We start from the raw sequence: 27,874 nt of genomic DNA on the forward strand, positions 1-27,874 counted from the left end.
TTTTGTGTTGTATAAATGTCGTTTTTATTTTCGATGCTTGCTCCGATCGGCAGGCACTCGAGGGATGCGGGGAAAGTGTCTTATGTGTTTATGGTTGTTTTATATAAATTTAGGGGGAGTTGGAGGGTTTTACAACATTGTTTTTGTTTTTGCTTTTGCATTTTGCATTTTTTTGTTTCATTATTTATGTTTTTTGTCGTTATAAAAATGTTGTTTTTGTTGGTTTACGTTTTTAATTTAAGTATGTATAATAGTTTATATAAAAAATAACAGAGAAATTATATAAAAGAAACATTAAATATAATCGTTTATTTTGCTCTTCTCTTCATCATCTCTTCTCCGTCCTATTCTCGATCTTGACCTAATAATTAACGCGTCAATTGCCCGAATCCTCGCCATCTAATGATTCATCCTGCACCGATGAGCTGTCGTCACCGCCGCCGCCACCACCGCCGCCGCCTCCTGCGCGCTTTGCTGTAGGTGTGCCCGTGAGCCGGCTGGAGCTGAGGCCAATGCCGCCGGTGCGTCTAAAGGGAATGGAGAAATACAACATGCTGAATTAGTATCTCAATTTGGAATATAGCATTGGATAGTGATAGTATACGTGCAGTGCATGGGCAACACAAAAATGCACAAATAAAATGAACAAACAGAGGGCGGGTTGCACGAACTAAGTTCTATTTCAAGGAGGAGTTTGAACGGCATTAGTTTGCACTGTTGGATGATTGATTGATGGATTGATTGATTGATTGGGGGTTCCTAACATGCAGAGAGAAGTTCACAGAGGTGTGGTTGCTAGGTATGCTTTGGTATGGAGTGGTTTCTGGTTCACATTCACTGGGTCTTGGTCTGGGTCTAGGTCTGGGTCTAGGTCTGATTCTGGTTTTGGGGGGGAGAGGATTCTGACTATGGATCTTGGCCAGAAGCACTTACAGCGCCTACGAGAAAGAAGCGAAACGATTCGAAACCTAATGCAGACCCTCACAATTCATAATAAGTGCGGCATCCTTTTTGGGCGAATAGGCCTTGGCCTTTTCGGTCTCGGCCACTTGGATGGAGCTTAAACCAAAACAAAAAATGTCAAACAATAATGAAAGAATCTCGGAAACCCCAAAGAGAGAGATAGATAGATAGAGAGACATAGCGCTACAGAGACTTTCCCCTTCCGCCGCATAGCCCTGTAGCAACAGGGATCACCACCTACCGTAGTTTAGTTTTGAGTGAGTTGATCTCACGGTTCATGGCCTCCTGCGATTCAATCATGTCCTCGCACTCGCGCTGGTACTTGCGCTTCTGCGTCTTCTCCTTCTGCAGCTCCTCCTCCGTCTCGTCCAGATTGCGCTTGAGCAGTTTGATGCGGCTATTCAGCTGTGGGAGGCACAAAACAAATTTAGTATTTCTGTCCAGACTGTCCCACCCCTCGGATTGCATACCTTATCCATTTGCTCCTTGTGCTGGTCGACATGTCTCCGCTCGTCTTCGATGTTCATCGTCAGCTCCTTGATCTTCTTGTCCATCTTGCGGTTGGCCTTCTGCTGCAGCAGCCGCTCCTTGCCCTCGTTCTCCAGCTGCTCCTCCAGATTGGCGATCTTGGCCTCGAGCGTGGCAATGGTGGCCTTCACCTTGGTGCGCTGAGCCGTCTCGATCTCGGCAAGCTTGGCCTTCAGCTCCTTGTTCTGGCGCTCGAGCAGGGCGCGTCCATTCTCGTTCTTCTGCGAGTTGGACTTCTCGTTGGCTAACTCAGTGGTCAGCTGCTCGATCTGCAGCTGCGCCTTACGGCTGCGGTCGAGCAGAACCTCCGAATTGGACTGCTCCTCCTCGAGCTCCTCCTCGAGCGTGGCAATGCGGGCCTCCAGTCGTCGCTTCTCGTCGACCATCAGCGAGCCCTTGCTGGAAGTGTTGGCAATCTCCTCGGCAAGTTCGTCGCGCTCCGTTTCGGCGGCGCGTCGTGCCCGCTCCGAGCTGGCCAAATCCTCGGTCAGCTGTAATACTTCTGCCTCCAAGGCCTTGACCTTGCGCTCGGCCTCCTTGCTCTGCGCCTGCAGCTCCTCCTTGGACGCCTTGGCCTCCTCGGCGTCGCGAAGCGCATCCTTGACTTGTGCTTGCAGCTTCTTGGCGTGCTTCAGGGCGTCCTCCTTCACCTTGTTATGCATCTCCATAGTGGTCTCGATCTCCTTGAGGTCGCCCTCCAGCTTCTTCTTCGCCGCCACGGCTGCCGTCCGCTGCTTGCGCTCCTCATCGAGCTCCGCCTCCAGATCGCGCAATTGCTTGACCAGGCCGCGTCGCTTCTCCTCCGCCCCCTCCTCCTTGGCCAGCAGATCGCGCTCAAACTGGGAACGCAGGGCCTGCATATTGACCTCGAGACGCAACTTGGCATCCTCCGTCAGCTGCAGGTCGTCCTCGAGCTCCTCGTTTTGTGCTTTCAGCTCGGCCAGCTGCGACTCCAGGGCGCGCTTCGCCTTCTCAAGCTCGTGGACATTCTTGTCGGCGGTGCCTTGCGAGTTGGCCAGGTCATCCAGCTCGTTCTGGAGGGTCTTGCGCTTGTTCTCGAGATCTTCGATCTTGTCGAAGGCCTCGTCCAGCTCGCGGGACACCGACAGCACCTTGGTCTCCTTCTCGCGTGCCTCCCGCTCCGCAGTGTCACGCTCCTGAGCGATCTGCTCTGATATGGCTTTCTCCTCGGCGAGGATCTTGTCGAAGTTCTTTTGCTTCTTCTCGAGTTCGAGCACCTACGAGGATGGGAATGTGGATTAGCAAGAGAGTCACGCGAGTCCATGACCAAGGGTACCTACCTTCGTGCGCTGCGCCTCCAGTTCGATGGTGGCATCCTCCAGCTCCGATTGGATCTTCTTTTTGCTCTTGTCCAGACGATCGTTCTGGGCAATCAGCTCCTTCACCTGTCGCTCCAACACCTCGATCTCCTTGTTGAGCCGCTTCTTGCCCTCCTCCAGCTCCTTGGCTAGGTCGGCATCCTCCTCGGCCTTCTTCTTAATGTCCTGCATCTGCCCGGTGACCTCGGCCAGCTTGCGCTCAAAGTTACGCTTGGCCTCCTCATCCTCCTCGAGTTGCTCCTGCAGCGCCTCCTTCTCGGACTCGATCTGGCGTAACTTGGAGCTGAGGCCCAGCTTCTGGCGTGTCTCCTCCTCCAGCTGCTGCTGCGCTTCCGTCAGCTGCGACTCCATGTTGCTGGCCGACTTGACGGCCGCCGAGGCCTTCAGTTCGGCCTCCTCCAGCTGATTGGTGATATTCTCCGCCTCCTGCTGCAGCTTTGTGCACTTCTCCTGCAACTCGGACCGGGCGCGTTCGATCTCGGCCAGTTTGACCTGCAAACAGAATTAAAGTAGAGATCGGCAATGGAGACCTGCCTCTTGTTGTTGTCACTCACCTGAAGCTCTGCGATTTGGGATTCGGCCTGCTTGCGTCGCCGATCGTTCTCCTGCCGGGAGCTGTTGACGCTGCGCAATTCGGTGGCCAGATCGGCGTTCTCCGCCTCCAGCGTGCCCTTGGCCTTCTCCAGCACGGACTTGGCCTTGCGCAGGTTCTCCAACTGATCGTTGATGCCGTTCAGCTCCTGCGAGTGCTTGTGCCGCATGTCGGCGAGGACGCCCTCGTGGTTCACACCCTCCTCCTCGAGCGACTTCTTCAGCGTGGCCAGCTCCTGTTCGCGCTTGGAGCGCAGTTCCTGTTGGGCTGAACGAGACAGAATGACACGACAGATGTTAGTTATGGTTTATTTATGTGGAATCTTTTCTGCTCCTCCGCTTACCGGCTGTGGTGTCCAGGGAGTCGAGAAGCTCGTTCTTGAGGGCTTCCAGCTCCTCGCTGAGGTCGCGTCGCACCTTTTCCGCCTTGGCGCGGGCCGCCTTCTCCGCCTCGAGATCCTCTTGGATTTCGGCAAGCTGCGATTCGAGTTCACGTTGGGCCTTCTGGGAGGTGGCCTTGCTGGCAGACTCCTCGTCGATGCGCATCAGGGTCTGGGTGAGCTCCTCCTCGCGCTTCACCAGCTGCGCCTGCATCTCGTCCACTTGGGTGCGTCGCTCGTTGAGCTGCTCCCTGAGGTCGGCCACCTCGGTTTCGATCTTGCGCTTGGTGCGGTCCGTCTCCTGGCGCTGCTGCTGATCCTTGTGCATGCGCTCCTCTAGCTCGGCGATGGTCGCCTCATGCTTGACCTTCAGTTTGGCCAGGTGCTTTGCCTTCTCCTCCTCCTCGGCGAGCGTCTGGGAGAGATCGTTGGCCCGTTCTTCGAGCAGCTTCTTCTCCTTGAGCAGCTTCTGGTTCTGGTCGTCGGTGAGGGCCAGATCCTCCTCGTGCTTCTTAATCTTGCCATCCAGCTGGACCTTCTCCAGCTGCAGCTTCTGGCGGGCGGCCTCCTCCTCCTCCAGCTGCTCCTCCAGATCCTGGATGTGCAGCTCCAGCTTCTTCTTCTCGCCGCCCAGGGCCAGCACACGCTCCTCCTCCTCCTCGACACGCGTCTCCAGCTCCTGCATCATGTCCTCCAGCTCCTGTTTGCGAGCCATCAGACGGGAGCGCGACTCCTCCGCCTCGGCGCACAGCTCAATCTCTGCCTGCAGCTGCTCGGCGAGCGTGGTCTTCTCCACCAGCGCCTGCTGGTACTTGCGCTCGTACTCCTGGGTGTTCTTGGCCAGCGTGTCGAGCTTCTCGCGCACCTGCTTCAGCTCATCCTCCTTCTGGACGAGCTTCTCCTCCTGCTTGGTGACCTCCAGCAGGGGCTTGACCTTGGTGTAGAGGCGCCACCACTGCCAGTTGCGGAGCTTGAGGTAGGCGGCGCAGTTGCGCTGAATGATGCGGATGGCGTTCAGCTGCTGGAGCCGCTTCTGGTAGTTGCGGCGGGCGAGGAAGCCGCGACAGAAGGCCTGGAAGTTCACGATTAGGTCGGAGATCTTGAAGTCACGCTCCTCCTCGAGATGGGCGAGGACGCCGGCGCGGAAGAAGATCTTCGACTGACCGACTCGATACAGATTCGAGTCGAGTTCCAGCGCCTGGATCATCCTCTCGCACGCCTTCTTGCCGTCCATGAACCCCTTGGCGATGACGTTCGGTGTGAGCAGCTCGTACCGCTGGCGGAACTCCTGGAAGGGTATGCGATTGGGGAAGCCTTGGCGGCAGATGCGGATGCCCTCGAGGACGCCGTTGCAACGCAACTGGTCGAGCACCAGGGGGGCATCGATCTTGCCCGCCCGCTTCTCGTGGTTCGGTATGATACAGCGCACAAAATTGGGATTCGTGTTGCGCAGCGTGTCCATCAGCTTCGCCAGCTGCTCCTTGTACAGGTGGGACACGGTGCGGAACATGCCCTTGCGGGTGCGTGCCCCGAACTGGGTGTCGGTCAGGGCCTGCTGTGCCATGCCAACGATCTCCGCATCCTTCCAGATGTTCACCACAAACGGATCCTGCGAGCCCTGCAGCAGCGACACAATGTTCTCGTTCAGCGGATCCATGTTCTTCATCAGCCACTTGGTCGCCGAGTAGTCCACCCGTCCGGCATAGTGGACGATGGCAAAGTCGGCCACGCCCCGGAAGTCGGTCTTCATGAACTTCGGATGCATCGAGTGGGCCGAGACGAGCTTGTCGACAAAGGACTTGTCGGTGGCCTTGGGGAACCAGCACTCCTCGTCGAGCAGGGCCATGATGCCGCCGGGCTTGTCGATCAGGTCGATGGTCGGCTGCAGATCGAGCCCAAAGTCAATGAACTTCCACTCGATGCCCTCGCGCTGGTACTCCTCCTGCTCCAGGATGAACATGGTGTGGTTGAAGAGCTGCTGCAGCTTCTCGTTCGTGTAGTTGATGCACAGCTGCTCGAACGAGTTGAGCTCGAAGATCTCGAAGCCGGCCATGTCGAGGATGCCGATGAAGGAGGCCCCCTGCCGCTTGGTGCGGTCCAGCGAGCGATTGATGCGATTCACCAGCCACTTGAACATCCGCTCGTAGCAGGCCTTGGCAATGGCCTCCACCGCGAACTCCACCTGCTCCTTGGTCTGGGCCTTGGTGACAAAGTCGCGGCCCACCTTGATGCGCGGCGTGAGGAAGGCCCGCGACATGTCCGTTACACTCAGGCCGAGCAGGTGGGCTATCTTCTGGGCCACCGTGTTGTCGGGCAGCGTGGCCTGGTCATTGTTGCGCTCCTGTCGGAACTTCATGCTCCCGAACAGCAGGACAGCGCTCACGATCCGGAATATCGAATTGAAGTCCTCCGAGGTCATGCCCATGATGTTCATCGACTTGACGGTGGCCTGGAACTCGGCATAGTCGTCCACGCCGGGCACCGGCAGGCTGCCGTTGGACAGGAATGCATACGACTTGACATCCTCGAGTATGAACTTCTCGCGCTGCTCCGGCGAGGCGCCCGCCAGCAACTGATAGAAGATGTGGAATGTACGTTCGTCCTTTGCTTGACGGATGGCACGCGACTTCTCCAGCAGATACGTCTCGATATTGGCACCCGAAATGAAGCCAGACGCATCGAAATTGATCCGTATGAATTTTCCCTGCCAAAACAGAATACAACGATTAGCAGGAGACTCTACGGAAGTTGGGGGAAACTATGTATCTTTGTGTGACTTACGAAACGTGATGAATTGTCGTTCTTGACGGTTTTGGCATTGCCAAAGGCCTCCAGTATGGGATTCGCTTGCAGCAGTTGTTGCTCCAGTTCACCCTGAGTAGCGGGAGGCACAAGAGGATGGGATTAGCACATGTTCTTCAGAGATCAAATCGTGTCTGGGGTTAGCAACAAAACAAACAATCTACAAGCTACACATAAAATACATGCAAATAAACATTGGACCAGGACAAGGACAAGCACATGCAATGCTACGACTATTGCTACAGTCAAAATTTAAGGTTTAATCTACGGCATACTGCCACATGCCACATGCCACATGCAACTGCTACTGGACACGGGACAAATCTCCTCTACAGCTTCTCGCAGACCGATTTCTGCCGTTCGGCGACGACTCGACGACTCCAGCCGGTTCCATTTTTACCTCAGATTCATTCCCATTACTCTCCATCGCTACATAGATATTCCTTGGATATTTATATTGAGTTTGAGTTGGATTTTGATTTGGATTAGGATCATTATTTTGGCCCATTATCTTGACGGTTAGGTATTTTTTCGTTATCACCGAAAAGTTCTGTAATTATTCAGGAGTTTTTGGGGGGTAGGTTATGGGATGACGGGATTATGGACGACTAGCCTCAAAATCATATGTATCTAGATCTATCTATTTATCTACAACTGAAAAATGGTATATTCAAATTAAATATATGTATACATGATTCTGTATGTTTTTGGTTTATTTGAAGTGAACTAGCAGAGTGGGTACAGTGGGTACAGTGGTAATGGAGCATACTTTACCGAGAATGCCTCTTGACTACTCTAAAAATGCGTAGGCAAATGCGTGGCATGGAATTGGGGGCAAGAGCAGAGCAGAGAGATGATTTTGAATAGATGATTGAGCAGGAGAGACAAATTGGATATTAAAATGGGCAAATAATGGATAAATGGGAGAGAGCACAGAGCAGTATCCGCATTTGGAACTTTTGTGGGAATGCGCCAAAGGCAAAACATACAAACATAAAGGACACATACATAAATGGTTAAAAATTATCCAAAATAAGGGGAAACCATGCCCGCTTTCTTTTGTCGCCTTAACTCGAAAGGAAAACGAGCAGGGGCTTTCCACAAATGCAATGCACAGGTAATTTCAAATCAAATGGGAATGGGATTAAAAATAATAGAAATTATTAAACATTAAATGTGGGTTAAACGCAACAGAGGGGGTGGGGGGGGGGGGTTAACATAATATATATGGGTTAATATGGTATCCATTTATTCCACCCTTCGTTTCCTCTTGGATTTGGATTTGGAAATACTTACAATCAGAATGGCAGGATTCGGCACCTGTTTTGGGTTTTTTTTTTGGTGTGTGGTTGATTGTTCGGGTGTTTTTCGGTTGTTTGGTTGCAGCAAAATATATATACACCATACCACATAGGAATGTACAATATATATATATATATATATATATCGATATGTAGGGATAATTCGAGTTCAAAGTTCAGTGTAGTGAAGACACAACAACCAAAGTCCAAATGTACAACGAGTGTTTTTTGTTTTTTGTGTATTGTGTTTGTGTGCGTGTATTTATAGGTGTGTTTGTTTTGTGTGTGTGTGTGTGTAGTAGGACATGAAAATAAAGAAGATCAATAAATAAATCAAAAATATATACTATAAGTATATGTCATATATTTTGCCTTAGAAATGGCGGTGCAAAAGAAAAAGAAAAGAAAAAAAGATATATAGATATATTTCCCAGAACGAATGCAAAGTTGTGCTCAAAGTATTATTAATTCTGTTTGGTTCCTTCCAGTTTGTAGTTCTTGGTATCTCTTATCTAGGGGGTACCTGATAAGGAAACCTCTCCCCACCTCGTAAATATCGTGTTGTTGTTGACACAGACAGACACACCATCAGAGGAGCCCAAGTCTGAACTAATTTCTAATCAAACGACCGAACGAATGAAAACGAATGAATTCCCTTCGATTCCGCTGATGATTCAATCGTATCGTAGTAGTTTACCTTCATCAGCGTCTATTTATGGGAAGTGTAATCACAATTATTACGAGTATTATGCCCCAGCTACAAAAACATTTGTTTGCAATTCAATTTGGGGGAGATACAACTAGCAGCAGTACTAGCCAAGATTTTTTGTGCACGATTCATGGCTATATATCTCTCAAGCTTAGGGTTTGGGCGGAAAAAAAACAATGGAGAACAATCTGAGGGTTCCTTTGTAGGAATCTTCAGCACTTCAGGGGACCGTTCTCCCCTGATTATGTTTAGTATAAATTAATAAATGCCTTAAGTCTGTTTGCAGCTTATCACGTTCCGTTGCCCAACAGCAACAGCAACAGCAGCAGCCTCCCAGCCTTCAGCCCCATCAGGCTCATATAAGGCAGGCAGTAAACGCATAAAACATAATGAAAAGTGAGTTTGGAGCTCAAGAACAGCTTGTTTTTTGTGCTGAAAAGGATTGACTGTGTGTATGCCCAAAATAAATACACGAATAATGTATATAATACACATATGTATATATTTGTTTGGTTTTGCCACCAATTATGGTTATGAACCAGAAACCGAACCGAACCAAACAGAAGCTGCACCACACCACACACAGCAGCAGCCCTGAACTGGGGCGCCACCACCATCAGCAACAGTCACATGCCACATGCCACATGCCACAAAAGGAGATGGATACATAAAAACAAAAAGAACCATTGAATGTCGCAATTCGAGTGATTTAATTTTCAATTTTTATCAATTGCCCCTCCCCTTTCACCACCGACTCCACCCATCGACTCCTCTGCTGCTGCAATTCAATTTCGTTTCGCTTCTGTTTTTTTTTATGGTGTTTATTTTATTGCTGTAAATGACAAAAATTTGTCAGCAACTTATTGTAGAGTGGCGGTATGTGGCAGGGCTTCAGTTGATTAATGGAGTGTGCTGTCCCTCCCCTGCGTCTCAGTTCCCACCAGCGAGCAGGCAACTCAGCAACCAAACGAACCATCCAAATCTTCAAAAATAACCAGTAAACCCATGGATCATCAAACCAATCAAACCATATGAAGAGCATCCCATCAGTGGAGTTGCTCTATAAAGTTGATGTTGCTGTTGGTTCTAGTTCATTATTAAAGATGAAATTAAAGATCTTTTGCAAGTGTCGTGCACATCGATCGTTTAGACATTTCCCCCTGACATCAGTGCATAAGAAGATTCGGTTAATTCAGCTGGACTCCGTCAGATTTTGTCAACGAAACAGAAAAGATATGCAACTTCTCCCCTCTATATACACACTTTTTCAGAACTATTTACCTATCCAACCTATCCTAAGTTATTTTAATCTAATCTAAACATTACTTGCTATCAGAAATAAAAGATTATAGATCAAAGGAACACTAACAGTGTTTATAAAATAGCGAATAAAATCCAATTGAGGTCTGTCTGTTTTTCAAGCCACACATATTAATGTTTGAATTCAAACTTTGTGCCCACTCTAGTTGCTTACATAGTTCCTTAATTAGTTCTTTAGTTTTACTATTTTTCAATGCTATTTTGACTCTTTGAAAGACTTTTACGAATCACGATAGAATGATTCCACCCGCATTATGAATCCAAAATGGAAAATAGTTTTCGGTAACTTCAGACATAAAACGAGCAGCTAAGAAACACATTTTTACATTGAAATTGTAAATTGATTTGCAGCACAACAACACACACCCACAGAAGAAGTCATAGTTTCGGGGGCGTATTAAAGACAATTTGCCGACTCCAACAATTCTACTAGCTACATGTATACACAATATACACTGTGAATGTATGGATATGTGTATATATCCATAAGAAGCGTGCATCTCTCCCTTGAACGTTCTCTCTAATTAATTACAATGGCAAACAATAACAATTGTTGAGAGCAGCTTGCGTGTCATTAATGTGAGTTTAATAAGCATTTTATAAGCACACATATCCAATCCAAAATGGAACTGTATACACGAGCAGAGGGGGAACTAAACTCCCCCACATTTTACACTTAACAGATGGATGCACTGAGGGAAATAACTTCTTACAGAACACATTATTCCAATGAGATATAGAGACCATTCGGCCACGACTGATTCGGGACTTGTTGAGATGAATATTTGGTATTCGAGAGGAGTATTCTACTGCTTCTTTACAACGGATCTTTTAAAGGCTTTTATTGGAATTTTCTGTGCCCTTCTATTGAATTTTGATTGACATACATTCTCGATTATTTCCCCCCAGTGTAGACACAACTTTGCATTCGTCTCTGCTGTGGAATCATTTATCTTATTTTGTTTGAGTCTACGCCAGTTCTTTCGTGTACTTACCGCACCACTGCCCTTGGGCTTGGAGGCTGCCACATAGGCCAGAAATTGGATGACCTTCTTGGTGTTCTCCGTTTTGCCAGCACCCGATTCGCCAGTACACAAAATCGATTGGTCTTCGCGATCTGCAGAGAGAAAGGAGAGGGGGGGGAGACATAAGTACGATTGAAGAGTAAGAGTGGGAGAGGAGGTGGGAGTGACACACTTCATTAACGCAACAATTTGGCTGCTGACAAAACAAAAATTGAAATTAAAATGTTAAATAAAAAATGTTTAAGGAAAAAATCGCAAGCTCAGCTTGAAATTTCTGTTGACCCAAATTCATGTAAGCAAAAACAAAAGAAACCAGCAACAAAAATAAAACGAAGAGAGAGGGGAGAGGGGAGAGGGAGCTGAAAAAATGAGACATACATCAATTGAAAATGAAAAGAAAAACAAAAAACAGTTGCGTATCCGAGAGATATACGAACTGGTACATACTCGTAGATACAATCACCGAACATCGGCATGGCAGTAAATTGCTTTTGCCCCGCTATTGATATGGCGCCAGTGATCCCGTCTAGAATGGTTCGAGCTAGATTTGCACTGCACCCCAATCCCTCATCCCCAAGCCCCCATCCATCCCCATCCCCAATCCCCATAGCCTCGTCATACGATCCAATATTTTAGCTAGCCACAAAACACAGACAGAAACCGAAAGAGAAACCGAAACCGAAACAGAAACAGCGACAGAGTCGGAGAGTCAGATATGTATATCCCCACTCTGATTGCCATAGATTTCGAGGCAGCTTCCACATAACGACCCCGTACTTATTTATTATTATGGCCAAAGCCGGTCGGTCGGTCGGTCGATCGCCGTGCATCGTCTACAAATACATATACATACATATATCTAACCATAGATGGATCGAAATTTATATATCTCGGCAAACGTCATTTTATGGGAATTTTTGTCAAGCTCTTTATTTTTATTTTTTTGTGTGTCTTTTGGTATATTTTTTTTCGGGTTGAGATTAATTTTATAGTTGAACAGCTCCAGCAACTCATACGACACTCATTCGATATTGCAGATAGATGGATGTATGCATTGCTTATGCAACAGCAAAGATCACTCAGAGAGAAAGATAGCCATAAAAATGTGGCAGCGGAACAGCAGGGGGTGTAGGAATGGGAACAAACCAAGAGACATTAAATTTGGCGCAACATTTCTATGGGTTTTTCTTTTGTTATGATTCTGATAATTGATACAGATTATAAGCAATTTATTTCTCAATTAAAATCATTCTTTGGAATGTCGATTGCTTATTTCCTATATTTTAATTATGCAATCTTTTGTTTTGGCTTTTTTGACTAAAGAGTTTCAATGTTGAAATCCATTTAAAATTCTATATATCTTTTAACAGACGCTTGTTACATTTCCCCATAGTTACATTTGTTTAAAAGAATAATCAATAACAGGAAATTAAAGATTTAGATCGGAAAAAAAAATGAATTAGCGTTGATGGACTTATGGCACATAGAGGCAAATTCTCTAAGGAAATCAACACGTTTCACAAATACTCATTTATAGGGAACGAATTGTTGAATAAGGGAATCCGAAAAATCAATGATGAAAATTTAGAAGGGTTCTTCCATTAGAAATATTTATGTACAGAGACTATGAGGGAAAAACCTTTTTTCCGTTTACATATGAGTACATCTTAATATACATATGTATGTAAATATGTATACTCGAAAGCATATTTAAAGTCAAGGCGTGTCATTTGATCATGAACAAGAGCCGCACTCTCATGACATTGGGCATTGGGGCTGCACATTATGAGAAACTTGAAATATGGAATGGCTTCTCGAATGGAATGAAAATGGAATGCCATAAAAATTGCAGTTTGTCCAGAGCTGAGAGATTTGCGATTGCCACGAGACAGAGGTGTGGGTGTGTGTCTGTGTGGAGCGATTGTCCAGTTCCCCAACTTCAATCCCCCCCCCCCCCCCCAGTCCCTGCTCCTCTCTCTCTCTGCATTTGTGGTGCGTGTTTCGGGGCCATGGAGTCACCAGAGGATTGGTGGCAATGCAGGAACACGGGTGGAGATTATTAAAATACAGCGAAATAAATCAAAAGAAACTGCCACACCCCAAAGGTAAGACAGGGCCTCCCCTCCCCATCCCGCCGTTGATACTGTGAAGTAAATTTCTCACAAAAATGAAAAAAGGAAAAACAATCCGGTAAATGTGCACAAAGCAGAAATTTATTAACCGTCAAATATGGTGAGGCCCGTAGTGAGGTGACGATTTGTTTGAACATTTCAACAAAGATTACGACGACGACAACCACGATGATGATGATGATGATGATGATGATGTGGAGGGGATCGGGGCAAACACACAAGCTAAATTCGAGTCCGAGCTGAAGCAAAGTTGAGTTTTTAGATCCAAATATGGTAATGACACGTATACGCAATATTAGTTAACCAAAACTCAGCCAGGGAGACACACTATGCACATAATATACAAACACACATATAGAGAGAGGTATGCCTCGAGTTTGGAGTCACCGCCAGAGCGGAGTGGAGGGGATTGTGAGTCATCCTACCGGCGAGACGTTACGCTTGAAACGGACATGCAAAACCATCGAAAATCACCGAAGCAGCCAAAAGCACAGCTGAAGCCCAGCAGCAGGCTGAAAATGCAGCAGGCTGACAAAGGCAAAACCAGTTTTTGTGGTGGGGAGGGGGGCTCCATTAGAAGAGAGTTGAGATGATTCATTCAGGGATTTACACAGTTGGCAAATGAAGTGCAACAAACGATAGGTGGAGTTTCGACGCCCCCACCCCACCCCATACCATACATGAGACATGCAGCTGGAAACGCACGCATTTCGTGGAAAAAAAAGGGGGGGACAGAGAGACGACCGACCGACCTACCTTTTATCTAATCTCAACTTTTGTTGAGCACAATTTTTCGCTTGTTTATGCGGGAATGGAATGGAATTTTCGATAGCAAACACACACAAAATGGCAAACATGAAGCAGAGAGAGAGAGAGAGCAAAAGAACTGATAATGCTACGCCAAAAGACATCTATATACTTATGGCATTCCACATGCATACATGTACATACATATGTATGCAGCAGATGAGTTACATTTAAGAAGAGTAAGTACTTACCACCCAACATGTTTCTATAGGCACTGTCCGTTATTGCAAACACATGCGGCGGCACTTCGTGTCGCTTTATACCCTTATACCGTTCCATTATCTTTTCGGTGTAGATGGGGAGTTTCTTATACGGATTGACCACAACGCAGAAGAGACCGGAATATGTCTGAAAAAGGAAAAGAATATTGAAACAATTTAGTACATTATCATCACATATATCATGCTGGTAAAGTAATGCTGATCCAATGGGTAAGTACAGGAAGGAAATTCCTAATTGGAGGATTGTTGATCCCAAAAAAGATTGGCACTGTAGCACTTCATACGTGGGGATAATGGGCATCCCTCATGTGGCCATAGAAGTAATCCTACCTTTGAATTGGTTTCTAAGCTTCAGCCTTGCATAATCTTGGTTCATCCTGTCAGAATTTAGATCCTAAAGTCTACAAAATGTGACGTGACTTAAGCAATTCTCTAACTATAACTATTATAATCCGTCTTATTATTATTTTACTATGGGTCAGGCTGAAAGATTTTGGCAAACTTTTCAAATCATTTTCGATGGCATGTCATGGTGTGGCATGTGTGGCATATGTTGGTTTTTGGAGCTTCAGAACCCATGGGGCTAGCGACGAACGGCAGGCAGCCCCTGCAATCGGCAGCCGGCGGCGGCGGCTGATGTTCAGTGGCCTAGTTAGTGTTGCCCAAACTCTAAACGCACACACAGATACTACATGGGCTTGAAGCAAGACATGTGCTTTAAAGTTGGCCAGCACCATAAACAGCAAACGCATGTATCTGTATCTCTCCGTGTCTGTATCCGCTGCTGTATCTGTATCTATGGCTGTATCTGTATCCGCTGGTATCTATCAGCCTACATAACTGCGACTGCGACTGTGACTGTGGCGTGGGCACTAAGTATGCGGCTTTTTGCTATTTGTTGTATCATTTAAATATCCAGCAAACATTATATGCAAAAGGAAAAAAAAAGACTTCACGAGGGAAGGAGGAGGAGACAACCCACACACACACACAAACGCCCATTCGGACAGATACAGATTGAAATGGAAAGTACCGGCGGCCCCAACTAAATCTCCCAAAAATCTCTCTCTTTGAGCGGAGGAGCAGTGGCCAGAGAAGAGAGAGGGGTCCACTGACTCATACTCATACCCATAGTTTTAAGAGCCTCTTGGAAGAAACAACAAAATCACGTCTCGGCAATCAGTAACCTTGCTTTGGTATCCATAGATGTACATACATACATACATATGTGTGTGTGCGTGTGTGTGTCAGGCATCCAAAAATGGCATAAGAAATTGTTTTTTTTTTTTTTTTTTGTTATTTCTGTTGTTTCTTCGCTTTTTTGGCAATCGTTTAGAAGTGGCCGTCACTCGTGACGGCAATGTTTACTCTCGGATCTGGGATCTCGACTCTCCACACGCTTTTCAGGCACTTCATTTTTTGCTGCTGCACTGAGTCATTATCCTGATGAATGATACAGCCAGGCAGTCATTGACCATCATCAATCAATGGAGCCTGCGTGGCCTGCCCTGATCATGGGCCTTATATGGTCGGCGGAGAAGTCAAAATCATGAAATTTATGTAAATCTGAACCAAGCTACGACAGCAACAGCGACTGAAGCAATTAAATTACAGCGCTATTTATTTATTTATATTAGGGGAGGGGGGAGGTGATATTTATATGGGGGAAAAGAGAGGTGACAAAGGCGAGTCACCGCACAGGTAAACGTGAAATGTTTAACAATTAAGCTAAGCTCACAGAGAGAGAGAAAGAGGAAGAGCATGGGCTTTGGGTGGAGAATTATGTTACAGCAGCAGCTTACGCTGCAAGCAGTTTACATACATTCAAAGCACAAGCAGTTGAAACATTTTGAGATGAAATGCAGTTAGAACAGTGCTGCATCTCACTCTAACTATAGAAAGAAGGATTTATCTGCAAGCAGTTTGTTGTTCATTTGCCCCTCTAGCTGCTTGTGCTAATGGAGAGTGGGAAAGAGTGAGATAGGAAGAAATAAATCGAAAAACAAAACATTTAGACTGAACTCATGGAAAGCATTTTCAGATTTGTCAGGCATTTAGCGTGGAGACCATTTTTGTCTCCGCTTTCAGGCCTTATGTGGTCACAAGCATTTTATTTGTGTGTCGAACGTGTTGCAAGCAGGGCAAAGCGTGGGGCACAGACAGGCAAACAAGGGCAGCAGCCAGCAAAACCAAACAAACAAAAAACAGACGGCGGCGTCTTTCATGTTAATTACGTGCTCGAAGACACCTTTGCCTTTGCCTATACCTATGTACATATAGCTCTATCCACATCACTAATTTCCGACCCCCCTCCCCATCCATTCATCCCCCACATGTTGCAGGGGCAAACTATTAGTGCCAATAGTTTATGAACAAATTGTTCTGCTGATATGCGAGAAATATAATTTATTTGCCACAAAATGCATGCCTCATGTGGTCACAGACGCAGCAGCAGCACCAGCCGCCTTTGCACTGGCGCTCTACCTCTGTATCTGTCTCTGCCTCAGCATGTGGCACATTTGCACTCGCTCGTGGCTAAAATTTTAAATCTGGCAAAGCAAATTAAGTGACAGAATTCCCATATTAATATGCCACACAAGATTCGGTTCGGTTCGGCGTCGCCTGCGTTTGCCATTTCAATTAGCGTATCTCAAAGATAGTTAGAGCTGAATGGGATTGGAATACATATAAGGAGTAGGGGGAGGAGGATGAGGAGCAGGAGGTGGGACAGCCCTGCAACCGTTGCCAAGGCACCAACGTCATCTTCCCTTTCGCTGGGGGAAGGCATCGTCAAGTGCAATTATATTTAGCTGCCAACGCATGGGCCCAAACCAAAGCAATCCCGAATGCAAACTGCAATTTTCTGCGCTTTTCCTGCGATGCTGCTGCAGTCGAGCAATTGCACCCAGTCACCCGATGGTCATAAATCAATTAATTGCAAGAAAATGGCATAATAAAGGGATATCGCCGAAGTGCGAAGCCTTCAATACCCTAGCATTAAGATTTTTTCTATTGTAATTGCATGATATAGTGGCTTTATTTGACCTAAATCAGTTTTACAGCATATCAGAAACAGTGTATAGCCCTAAGTAGGCAATTCTAGGCAATGCTTCTCAGCGTTTCAAGCTGCTGGTTGAGAGTGTAATACCCTCCGAAAGAGTATACAAAATTATATGAAGAATATTGAAATGTTTTGTGGAATATTTCAAACCCAATTTCATTTGCAATCGGCTGCAGCTAATTGTCGGATGCAGGAACCGGGAGGGGGAAAGGAAAGAGATTGTGGCATGGGGGCTGGACTGTGGGAGGTCTTTGGTCAGTTTTATTCCCGCCCCTATCCCTGCCACTGCTCCCCCTGGTGGGCTGCTGACACAACATTTTCTCCGCCCAAATCAATTCGCTGCAAAAATTTTCATGTCCAACAAATTGGCCATATTTGTTGCAGTTGCAATTGCAGTTGTTGCTCTTGCTGTTGTTGCAGCAGAGGTGTTGACACTTTGATTTGCATACTGTGTCCATGTAAAAGTGTGTGCAAGTGTGTGAGTGTAATAATCTTTTTTTTTTGCCTGCCTGCCTGCCGACGCATATTAATTAAGCTACAAGCTACCGGCAGTCAGAAAGTCAGAAGCAGCTGCCAGTCGAATTAATTTAAATGAAATTTAAAAATCAAATGAAATGTCAACAAATTATAATAATTATGCCGTTAAACGCAGCGCCCCCCAAAAAGTCCCCTCTTGTCACTGTCTCTCTCTCTCTCTCTCTCTTTCTGTGTCAGCCTGTGTTACCCGCTCTCTTATTTTCTTTCATTCTTCGCCGCACTGGGGGCCATGCAACAAGTTAGCGGCCTAAAACACGTCAGCAACAATTGGCAAGCAAATTAAATGGGACAGGCCGAAAGAGATAGGGGCGGAGGAAGAGGAAGAGGAAAAGGAAAAGAGAGCAAGAGAGAGGCGAAACAAAGTGCGTGGCATGATTGTGTAAATTGTAAGCGGGCGCGCAACAATTCGCTGACAGCAACAACAAAACAAGAAATGATGACTAGCTTTGGGGTTGCTCGAAGCTGTTGATACTCTTTAATATTCCATTTGTCATGTTACATCTTATGTCCATTCACTTATGGGAAATCCATGCAGTATTATCTACTCGCTTGCTGCTCTTTTACGAAAAGTCTGGCAAAAACCGAAATACCCTCTATGTAGGGTATATAACAACAGCAGCAGCAACAATGCCTGAAAGTGCGCTGAAGCGTGGCCCAACAACAGCAACAACAATCTAAACAAATTTAAAGCAGTTCGCGCCCACATCAAAAAGCAGCAGAAACAACCGTTTGGGCATTAAATTAAAACTCCCAAACCAGAAAGAGAGACAGAGACAGAGAGAGCACAATGGAGAGAGGGAAAGAGTAAGATAAGTAGTAGCAGCAACAAGCACATAAAATATGTAAAAAAGCGGCACATAATTTGTTAGAAAACAATAAAATAAAATAAACGAAGCCGCAAACGAAGCTGCCACATGGCCAGCGAAAGAGAAGGAAAAAAGTGATAGAAAGAGAGAGAGCAAGCGAGAGAAACACCCACGGTTCAAGCCCCGCTCAAATCAAGCAGTTTATCAACATGCGACAGCAACATGTTGCCAAAGCTGAGCCTTGAGACAGAGAATAGCTCTAATTTATGTCTACGAGGGCCTCTAATGACCCAGGAGGGGGTAACAGAGGGTGAGAGACAACCATACTTAATGCATTTTAAATTTATTTTTATGGAATAATGCAAGAAGAAGAGAAGAAATTAAGTTAAGTTAAGTTGATAGCGATTAGCACTCCATGCAAGCAGTTGCCAACAATGTTGCAGACCTCACTCACTCACTCTTTTTGGATATTTTTGTTCTTTTCTCGGTTTGGTTCGGGGCTAATTTATGTGAGCAGATAAATCGATATTAATTGAAGATGCAATTGAGGCAGCTAATTCAATGATTTATATACCGAACAAATAGGGGAAGAGCGAAGCAAAAAAAAAAAGCAGACTTGAATTTATAGCCTCCCCATTCAAATGCGGTGCATGAAATATCTTATTTTCTGGCTTTCTGTTTTCAGCAAAATTTTAATTTTCGATCAGAAAACGCTTTTGGCATAACAATTAAGTGCGGATGTGAGAGGGGGAAAGCATGGTAGAGTTGGGAATCGAATGATTGGAGTATTTGTGTGTCAAATATTTGCGATGCTTTCAAGCAAATACCAAGAAAGAGACGAACCGGCTGGGCTGAGGACAGAGTTTCGCTTTTCAATGATTCCAGAAAAATTAGAGACGGATAGGGATTGAAAAGATATATGAATGTTGTTGCTGTTTACTTAGAGTCGTCATCATCATCACCATTAGCATCATGGTGCCTGTCATCGTCACATTGCCAACAGCTGGCACAGCGGCAACTTTCAAGTCTTCCAACACAAATATGTGGAGGGAAGGAACGCCATTTTCGAACAATTTTAGAGAACCGACTGAACGTGCAGACTAAAGGAATCTAAAGGAAGCTATCGATAACCTAGATATACGTATGGAGTTTCAGGAGGGAAAAAATAGTTTAATACTTACATAGATCAAGCCAGAGTAGTATCTGTCTTTGATGTTGTGCAGCACGGAGGCCTCGTTGAGGCACGTCAGCTCGGCCATATCCTCGACTTTGTCGAATTTTGGCGGATTCATCTTCTGTATGTCGTCGCGCAGGATCATGACCCTCTTTCCGGTCTCGGCCAGTTCCACCTCGACCTCGTCGCCATGTTCCCGCTTAATACTGGCGGCCACGAAGCCCTGCAAAAGGAAGAGACAAGAAAATTTCCATTCAATTAGTCACACTTGAACTTTAACGGTTTTGCTTCCAGGAAGAAAAATATGCAAATCAAAATTTTTTGTGTATGAGGAATATGAGGAATGAGTGCACTGCTTTATCTCAGCGGGTAGGCGATAAAAGCAACAACAATGTAGCGTAACTTCTGCTGATGCTGTCTTTGAGTGCATCTCGCGTCTCGCGTTGGCAGCGCTGCATGAGTCAAGCGCCAACATAAGAAGAGCTCTTTCACTCACATTCCCTCTCCGACCCCGACTCCCACTCACTCTATCTCTCACAAGTGCCAAGCAGAAGGCGACAGCAACAAAAACTGCTCCCGTTCAAGTGGCCAAAGCAGACCAAAAACATAACAAAGCCGACAACAAGAACAACGGGAGGCAGATGCAACTGTCTGACTCTAGCTAGCTCTCTCTCTCTCTCCATCTTCCCGCTCTCACAAGTTCAAGGCTCTGCTTTGACTGTACCAAAGTGTATTTGTACAAGGTGAGGCATTGCTATATTTTTCTCTACCATAAGTTGACTATTTGTTATGCGACTGTCACCGCTTGACGAACAGACACCAAAAAAGGAAACTCGTGAGAGAGGGAATCTCTCACCTTATATAAATACACCTTTCCTCTGTTATTTCACCTTGTTACCGTCTCCGTTACTAACTGACTCATTTTAAAGTGTGAGGTCTCAATGAGTGTGTGGATTGAACTAGTTCTGGCTCATGGAGATGAGCAATCACGGTGGATGGATGCGAAGGAACGGGACTGATTGTGATTCACTCAATGAACTTTTCAGGAATTTCTCACTCTACTGGCAGAAATTGAATATGCAAGCTATGCAAGCAGTGCAGTAGCTTCAATTAGAATTCAAGTGAAGCAACAACAACAATGGAGATCATGGTGAAGCATGCAGCATGGTGCATGCGGCGCATTGACATTAATCAAATCAGGGGCAAGCACACTTGGCAGCAGGCAGGCAGGCAGGCGGCAGCCAGCTAAACCGTAATTCAGTCATTAAAGGGTGAAGTGAAGTGCCGCCAGCAAAGCAGAAATGCATTATAAAAACAACAACAACCACAGAAAGAGAGAGAGAGAGAAAGGCAACGAGAGGGAGAGAAGAGAGTGCGCAACAGCATCTGCAACACATCCCAGACGACCGGCTCCATTAAGTTAAACACGCACACGCCCCAGCGATCAGATTCGGAAAAACCCGCACACCCTGCTTTAATTCTCTCTCTTTTGCTCTCTCCCTCTCTGTCTGCCTCTCCTTGCACAGCTCCTATCTCTTCCACCACTTTTTTCCTTTTGCTGTGTTATCTTAGTGCTTTTCCGGCCCAGGAGATAAACAGTCATAAGAAAGTCGTTATCCCCAGTCCACTTACAGCCCATCCGAGCGGATATGATGAATAATTTCTGTGGTTCACAGAGGAGCACGATCCTAAGGGCAAGACCATTTAACTAAAGTACTAATCGAAGGAAACGCCTCAAGATCAAGATTGTACACATTTTGCAGTGTTTGTTTTTGGACCCATGGTTCGTTAAACGTTGTAATTAATCGGAAAATTCCTCCACAAGACCTACTGTACATATTTGTTGTGTAAACCCTTGACTAACGATCCTATAGCATTGCAAATGAAATGCTCATCGATTAAATAAACTAAACTGAAACTTGAACAAAATATATACTCGCGGTAGGGAGAAATCGTAAACTTTGAGAGTAAAAAAAAGTGCACTGTACAAAATAATAATTTGTGGAGGCTCTTTAATTTTTTTCCCCAATTTTTCCCCTGTTCCGTGAGCAAAAACTCATTTTAGCTGCCGTGTGGGGAGATGTCGTTTGTCTATTTTGTGGGCTGTCACTTGTGCAAAACATTTGCGCATAAAAAACGTTGGCCAATTGACAGTTTGGACACACTACAGCGGACAGCATTTGCCATACGAGAAAAGCAGGCAAGACCAAAATGCTGTAACATTGTTCGGGGTTCGGTTATGACTCATGATAATCGCTGGGAGGTGGGGAGAGTGTGAAATTCCTGATAGCAGAAGTATTGGAGTTATGGAGCCATAGAAATTGGCAAAGGCAGAGACAGAGATGAAGAAAGAAAGAGTTGGGGCATAGCATGTGAGGTCATCAGTCTTGAATTCTCTCTTTGAACGGCATCATCTCTCTTTCTCTCTCTTTGGCATACCAGGGAATCAGTGAAGCAAAGCCAAAGAAGAAATATCAAACACCTACATAACAATAGGCGAGAGGGAGGGAGGGAAAGAGGAGTAGGTAGATCCAAAGAAGAGTGAGATGAAGAAGGAGGAGTAGACCCAAAGAAGACCGATGTGGGAGCTCCCTTAAGCCGTGATCCAGGGAGTTTGACTGTTTCGCTTGGCCATAACGTGGAAAATGCAACCTTGAACCTGTTGAAGCTCCCAAAAGTAGCTAGTAAACATACACACATACTTCTGCATGTTCACATATAGCAGATCTATATCGGTTCTCAATATTTACTCGCTGGAAGAAACGTCTGGTTTTCGCCAATTTCTTTTGTTTACGTTTTGATCCCCAAAATGTAAATATTAAATGAATAATGAATAAATGGGATTTTGTAAGCTTTTAAAGCGGTCAAAGGCATTTATTTTTTGCTCTTTGTATATGTATATTACATATTCCTTAACCTAAGCTCTCTCTCTCTCCCTCACTCTGTGGCTGCGCCTGAATGAACTCGAGACTCAAGCGATTATGACATTTACTTTAAAAAGTATTAGGAGAACAATTTGTTGTTATTATTATAGAACAGCTGTTTCACAACACAGTCATTGATCAATTAATGTCACTATTTCTTTGAAATCAACTGTTTTCCAGCATTCTGTTTATTTTTAACTATTAAACATTTCGCTTTAACTTTAAATGAATCAATCTAATTAGTCAGAGGAGTTTGCAGCAAGTGTCATACAGGCTTAAAGTCTGACAAGAGGAACGATGGATGGAGCTGGGGCATGGAACTGGGGTCCCATAATAATAATTTGTTATTCTTTTATTTTATTCATTTCGTTTAATCGATCAACGCATATGCAGAGAGACACATCGAGAGAGATAGAGAGAGAGAAAGAGTGAGAGAGGGTAAGAAATGTATATTACATATACGTGATACGAGATACGAGTCACAGGTTCGTTGACCGTAAACCGGACGACGGACGAGAGCCGAAAGCTGGCTACGTTTGTCGTTGGCGTAACCGAAAAAAAAAACAACAGAGTACAAGACATCTCCACCAGAACAGAGTGGGAGAGTGGCAGAGTGTAAGAGAGAGAGAGTGCGAGCGAGCGAGGGAGACACAAACAAAGTCCAAAGTGGTTTCTGGCGGTCATAAATATAAGTAAGACAACAAACGATATTCTGAGCGTTTGTACATTTGTGTGTGTGTGTATGGGGAGTGTGGGTGTGTTTCTGTGTGGGTATGAGCGGAGACTCCTTTATGATCTGCCACGGACTGTGGATACAATCGATTCGATTCTTTGGGCATGATGAAGGTTAGGACCGACTTCAATTTGGCTAACAATATGGAAAAATATTTGGTATTACGGGAATGCGTGCAAGGGAATTCTCTGAAATCATAGAAAAGGCGATAAGGAAAGATTGAAAGGGGAAATTTACGCCAATGAAGTAGCACGGAATTGGGAAAAATATCAGATAAGAACGTTAGCAATGGTCGCCTGATTCATATTCAACGGAATTCACCCCCAGTGAACTATTTGCTTTCGAGTATTTTTGAGCATTACAAATCCCTACTTGAAGAGTTCCAGGGATTAACTATAGCTGTCTGCAAGTGAAAGCCTTTTCGGTGCTTCCCTGAATCATCCTAAAATTCATGCGACAATTTCCCAGCACATGACCACAAAAACTATCTCCGATCAGTAAACAAAACTGTGCGAGCCTTAACAATAGGATTCATTGTATATCTAAAAGTAAATATATGGATATTTATATGGGAGATACCGCCAACAAATTTGCTGTCAGGCAAGCCCAAAAACAGTTGCGAAAACGAACCGAGGGTCTGAACGAACTGCTTGTTGACACAATTGGCGAATACCCTTTTGGCCGAGTCCGTTCCCGTTAAGCGCTCGAGTGTTTCCAGAACTGTATCTGTATCTGTCGCAGTATCTGTCGTTTGACATTCCAGCGGAGCAACAGCTTGTGGCTGGTCCGTCCATATGCAAATTTCTTAACATTTCTTTGCCTCCGTCTCATGTGTCGTTCTGTCTATCCGTCTGTTCGTCCGTCCGTCCGTCCATCCGTCTGAATGGCTGACTGACAAGTCATGACAATCGACCGTTTGCGAAGCCGTGCCGTTCGGGCTCGTTCTTTATTTTATTTTATTTTTTTGTGTTTTATTTCTTGACTTTATCTTTGTTTTTCCATTTGAGATTCCATTGTAAAGTAAATGTCTGTTTAAGTGAACGCGTAATTACTAAAAAATGTGGAGTTGTTTGCTCGTTTTTCTTTGTTTTTCGTTTTTCAGTGCCTTGTGTTTATTATGTGGAAGTCACCCAAAAAGTGCTACCATTCTAGGGCCCTATCTTCCCATCCCCATACATTCCCTTCCCTGCTGAGCATTATCTCGGGCAAATAAAGCAATTAAAGTAACTCGAAATAAACGTGTCTGCTAATTTTATCCGTTTATGACTTGGGAATAAAACTAAGGAATGCAGTTGAATGACACCTGAAAGAAATCATCTCTTTCTCATCTCCCAGCCCCCCCAAATAAAAGAAAGAAGTGCGAAGAAAGAGGTGAGGCAGAATTAGCAAAACAATTCAGAGAGAGACACACACGAGCAGAACCGTTTGTTGACTTGTTATCATCTCTCTCTTGCACGCACACACATATGCTACCCTGCCAATAGCCACCCGACAAAGATTTTGGAATCGCAAACATTTTAAGCGAAGAGAACCTTGGATATTGTTGTGCACTTTTTTCATAGAAAGGGTATTGTGCACACCTCGTAAACAATTCCTTACATAGATCATCAAAATTTGAGCCTTATATGGGCTCCTCTAAGTGATCGTCTCTTCGATCGACATACTCTTCCTTCGCTTCTAGCGAATGTTCGCTGGAGGCAGCACTCACACTTGCACACGCACACACACAACACACAACACAAATACAGGGACAGAGATTAAAAACTTGTTTTGCCACGCTCTCGCTGGATCGCTGGATCCCTGGCCCTGCTCTCCCGCTCTTTCGTTCTCTTTTGCTTGCCATGAGGTGAGTCAGAGAGTGGCTGGCTGGATATGCAAATTGAGAAATGTTGTGCAAAACCCTTTTAGCGGCAACTGATTTGGATTTTGACCAACTTGAAGAACTGTGGCATCTTTTAACGCTGATGATTTCAGCAGAGAAATGAATGAATCAGCAGAGGGGAGAGGAGCATTTAGTGTGCCTGATTTCTTCGACGGATGTTTACTCAATTTTATCACCGCAGCGCGAAAGTAATGCCAAATTCAAAGAAGTTGGCCTGGCTAAATTAAATCAAAATGGGAATGAATGAAGTATGATTCATTTCCACGCCGAACGGCGATGACTCGGAACCATGTAGAGTGCGATAAGGCCCAGCCCCAGAGAAGGGACAAACGAAACACAGCGCAAATTGATTAGTTTGCTTCGGGCTTCGTGGCTTTTCTATCAATAGGTTTTATGTCAGGTAATTCCGTGTTTCGGGCGTGGTTCCCAAAACTGTATCGTTATGGCAGGAAAAACATTATACATATATGCGCCTCGTTTTCGCCTGTTGCTGCTGTCTGCCCTAATCGGCTTAAAAGATCTCTAGTAAAATTTTTCCAAAATTATCAGCTCAAAAGCAACCCCCAAAAGACTGGAGCTGTGATCTGGGACAGCGGCTCGAAACTGGTCAAGAACCGAGCAAGATGAAACGAAACGAAGCCAACGCCAACGCTGGCCGAACTCTACAGGTTTTTCAGGTCGCTTCAGGTGAAAGCAGGAGAGAAGAAGGAACTGCAAGATGATAGGGCGGGAAGGTTCTTCAGTAGAGCTCACCTGATTCTCGTGGGGCACCCAGACCAGACGCTTCTGTGTCCATTCGGCCTGTGTGGCCGGGTCATTATATTGGTTCCGTTCCACCGAAAGGTATTTCAGCTCGGGATCGTTGCGATCTACTTCTTCCGACATTGTAGCGGTGTTTTCACTCTCTCTCTATATATTTCTCACTCAATTCAACTTGTGGTTTCGTCGTTTGGATTTTCGTGTCGTATTGCGGGGGCTATTGAGGTTTTTTAATACACACTTTTCTGTTGGGCAAAACAAACACAAAATGAATACGTTTTCGTTTAATTTTCACATCGGAAACACTGCGGCCATTGAGATACAATATTTTTCGCATTTATCTCGAGAGACGCGCGCTCTTTATCTTAGAAGTGCGGCACAAAACGGAGGCGGCGAGAACAGCACACAAGCACAGCGAAGAGTTTCAAAAGGGAAGAGCGCGAGAGAAGAAAAAATATGGCCACACAGTTTCTTAAGCCATGTCGGGCGCACGGACGGATGGACGGACGGGCGGGATGGATACTGGTAGTGTGCAGGGGTGGACGGCGGACGATTTAGCGGAAAAATAGCGTTACGTAGCCGTGGCTGTGTCTCGAAATGAACCTTTAACCAGTTTGCATTCCGAAGAGTGCAGCAGGAGCAGGCGGCAACAGAGCCGGCTGGTTACTCTAATTTCAGTTTCATTTTTTTTCTTTTCGAAGCAGAGCAGGTATAAGCGGCCATCATTCCTTCTCTCCTCTTCTCTCTTTCCTTCTTTTGTGTGCCACTGCTGCTGCTGCCTCTCTCTCCATATTTCGAGGCAGTTCTTCGCATATTTTACACACGAATATTGTTTTTTATTCTCTCGTTTCACTTTGTCAGCACTGCATTTGTGCAAATTCAACTCAATTTTCACCGAAATGCACGTATTTCGTTGCATTTGTTTCAACAAGCGGCGTCGACGTCAGCGTCGGCGACAGGCCGGCGACTTTTGGGCGTTAAAATTATTCTACATGCATTTCTTGTTTCTTGTCGCGCTTGCTCTTCGCTCGCCTTGGCTCTCGATGTTTTCTCGCACTGGGACATGGGTCCCGACTACCGACTATTTTGCTGCCAAACTGCGTTTTGCAATGGCGTTTTATATGGAAATTGTGCGGTTTTATTTGTTTTAAGCGACAGCTGCACTTTCAGCGCACCAACACACACACACACTAGCTAGCACAGCAACTCACATTTCGACGCGCGACGCGTCTTTTCGCTGCGGCTTCGAAATTTTTTTTGTTTCTTCTCGCTGCGTCAGTGTGACCAGGGACTTGCAGAAAAAAATACCCAGTCTGACCCTCTGAAATATACCGAAATACACCTTTTCATTTTCAAAATATACCGTAAATATACCTACTAATACGACAATATTCCTCGATTTTGATATTCCGTTGAATATTACTAGCTAGTTGGCCCTCTCAACACTAAACAAATAATTTTATCCGATAGATACATACATTTTTTAAGAGATTGGCAAGTTTTCAGAAGTTTATTGGATTATTTACATATTAAGGTTCAAACAAAAACAGCATAAAACGAATTTGTCGTCGTTTTGTGGCGCTGCCAGACTCGTGCAATTCGTAGTTGCTGCGGGCTGCCATACCGTGATATTTTGTGAAATGAAATTCGTCAATTTTGATATTCAGTTTAATATTACTAGATAGTTGGCCCTCTCAGCCGTAAACAAATAATTTTATACGATAGATACATACATTTTGTTCAGGATTGGTTAGTTTTTAGAACTCTTTTTCATTGGATTGTTTACATATTAAGGTTCAAACAAAAACGGCCAAAGCATAAAACGTAATGTTGACTAAATGTGACGTCAGTGTTGCTGGTCAACCAAGTATCTTCTATG

The 27,874-nt window shown here is 45.3% G+C and overlaps 1 protein-coding gene across 4 annotated transcripts; it reads right to left on the reverse strand.

Annotated features, from left to right (window-relative positions):
* Window positions 1-283: 283 nt before the first annotated feature.
* Window positions 284-27,287, reverse strand: LOC111075509 (myosin heavy chain, non-muscle). Of its 4 annotated transcripts, none has more exons than XM_022368830.2 (15): window positions 27,207-27,287; window positions 25,990-26,240; window positions 19,705-19,920; window positions 14,090-14,246; window positions 10,930-11,051; window positions 7,901-7,924; window positions 7,379-7,399; window positions 7,005-7,154; window positions 6,584-6,676; window positions 3,767-6,506; window positions 3,386-3,690; window positions 2,793-3,323; window positions 1,434-2,729; window positions 1,205-1,368; window positions 284-527 (listed from the first exon to the last, which is right to left on the reverse strand). In XM_022368830.2, exons 2-15 carry the CDS (start codon window positions 26,119-26,121, stop codon window positions 377-379), a joined length of 6,102 nt encoding a protein of 2,033 aa, XP_022224522.2. In that variant the 5' UTR covers window positions 26,122-26,240; window positions 27,207-27,287; the 3' UTR covers window positions 284-376. The 4 variants fall into 4 exon arrangements, with proteins under 4 accessions (XP_022224522.2, XP_041448086.1, XP_041448087.1 ...); XM_041592154.1 differs by lacking the exon at window positions 7,005-7,154 and adding an exon at window positions 934-1,059 and having other exon boundaries at window positions 438-527; XM_041592152.1 differs by lacking the exon at window positions 7,005-7,154.
* Window positions 27,288-27,874: the final 587 nt, after the last annotated feature.

Source organism: Drosophila obscura, unplaced genomic scaffold, assembly GCF_018151105.1.
Source record: "Drosophila obscura isolate BZ-5 IFL unplaced genomic scaffold, ASM1815110v1 contig_17, whole genome shotgun sequence".
Taxonomy (NCBI): domain Eukaryota; kingdom Metazoa; phylum Arthropoda; class Insecta; order Diptera; family Drosophilidae; genus Drosophila; species Drosophila obscura.

Bases quoted from the DNA above. Each gene is read 5' to 3' on its own strand.
- LOC111075509 (XM_022368830.2), bottom strand. From the start codon at position 26,121: ATGTCGGAAGAAGTAGATCGCAACGATCCCGAGCTGAAATACCTTTCG. The intron at 14,247-19,704 runs GTAAGTATTAAA...TTCCTTTTTCAG, and splicing joins ACTACTCTGGCTTGATCTAT to ACATATTCCGGTCTCTTCTG. The intron at 3,324-3,385 runs GTGAGTGACAAC...TTCTGTTTGCAG, and splicing joins CCCAAATCGCAGAGCTTCAG to GTCAAACTGGCCGAGATCGA.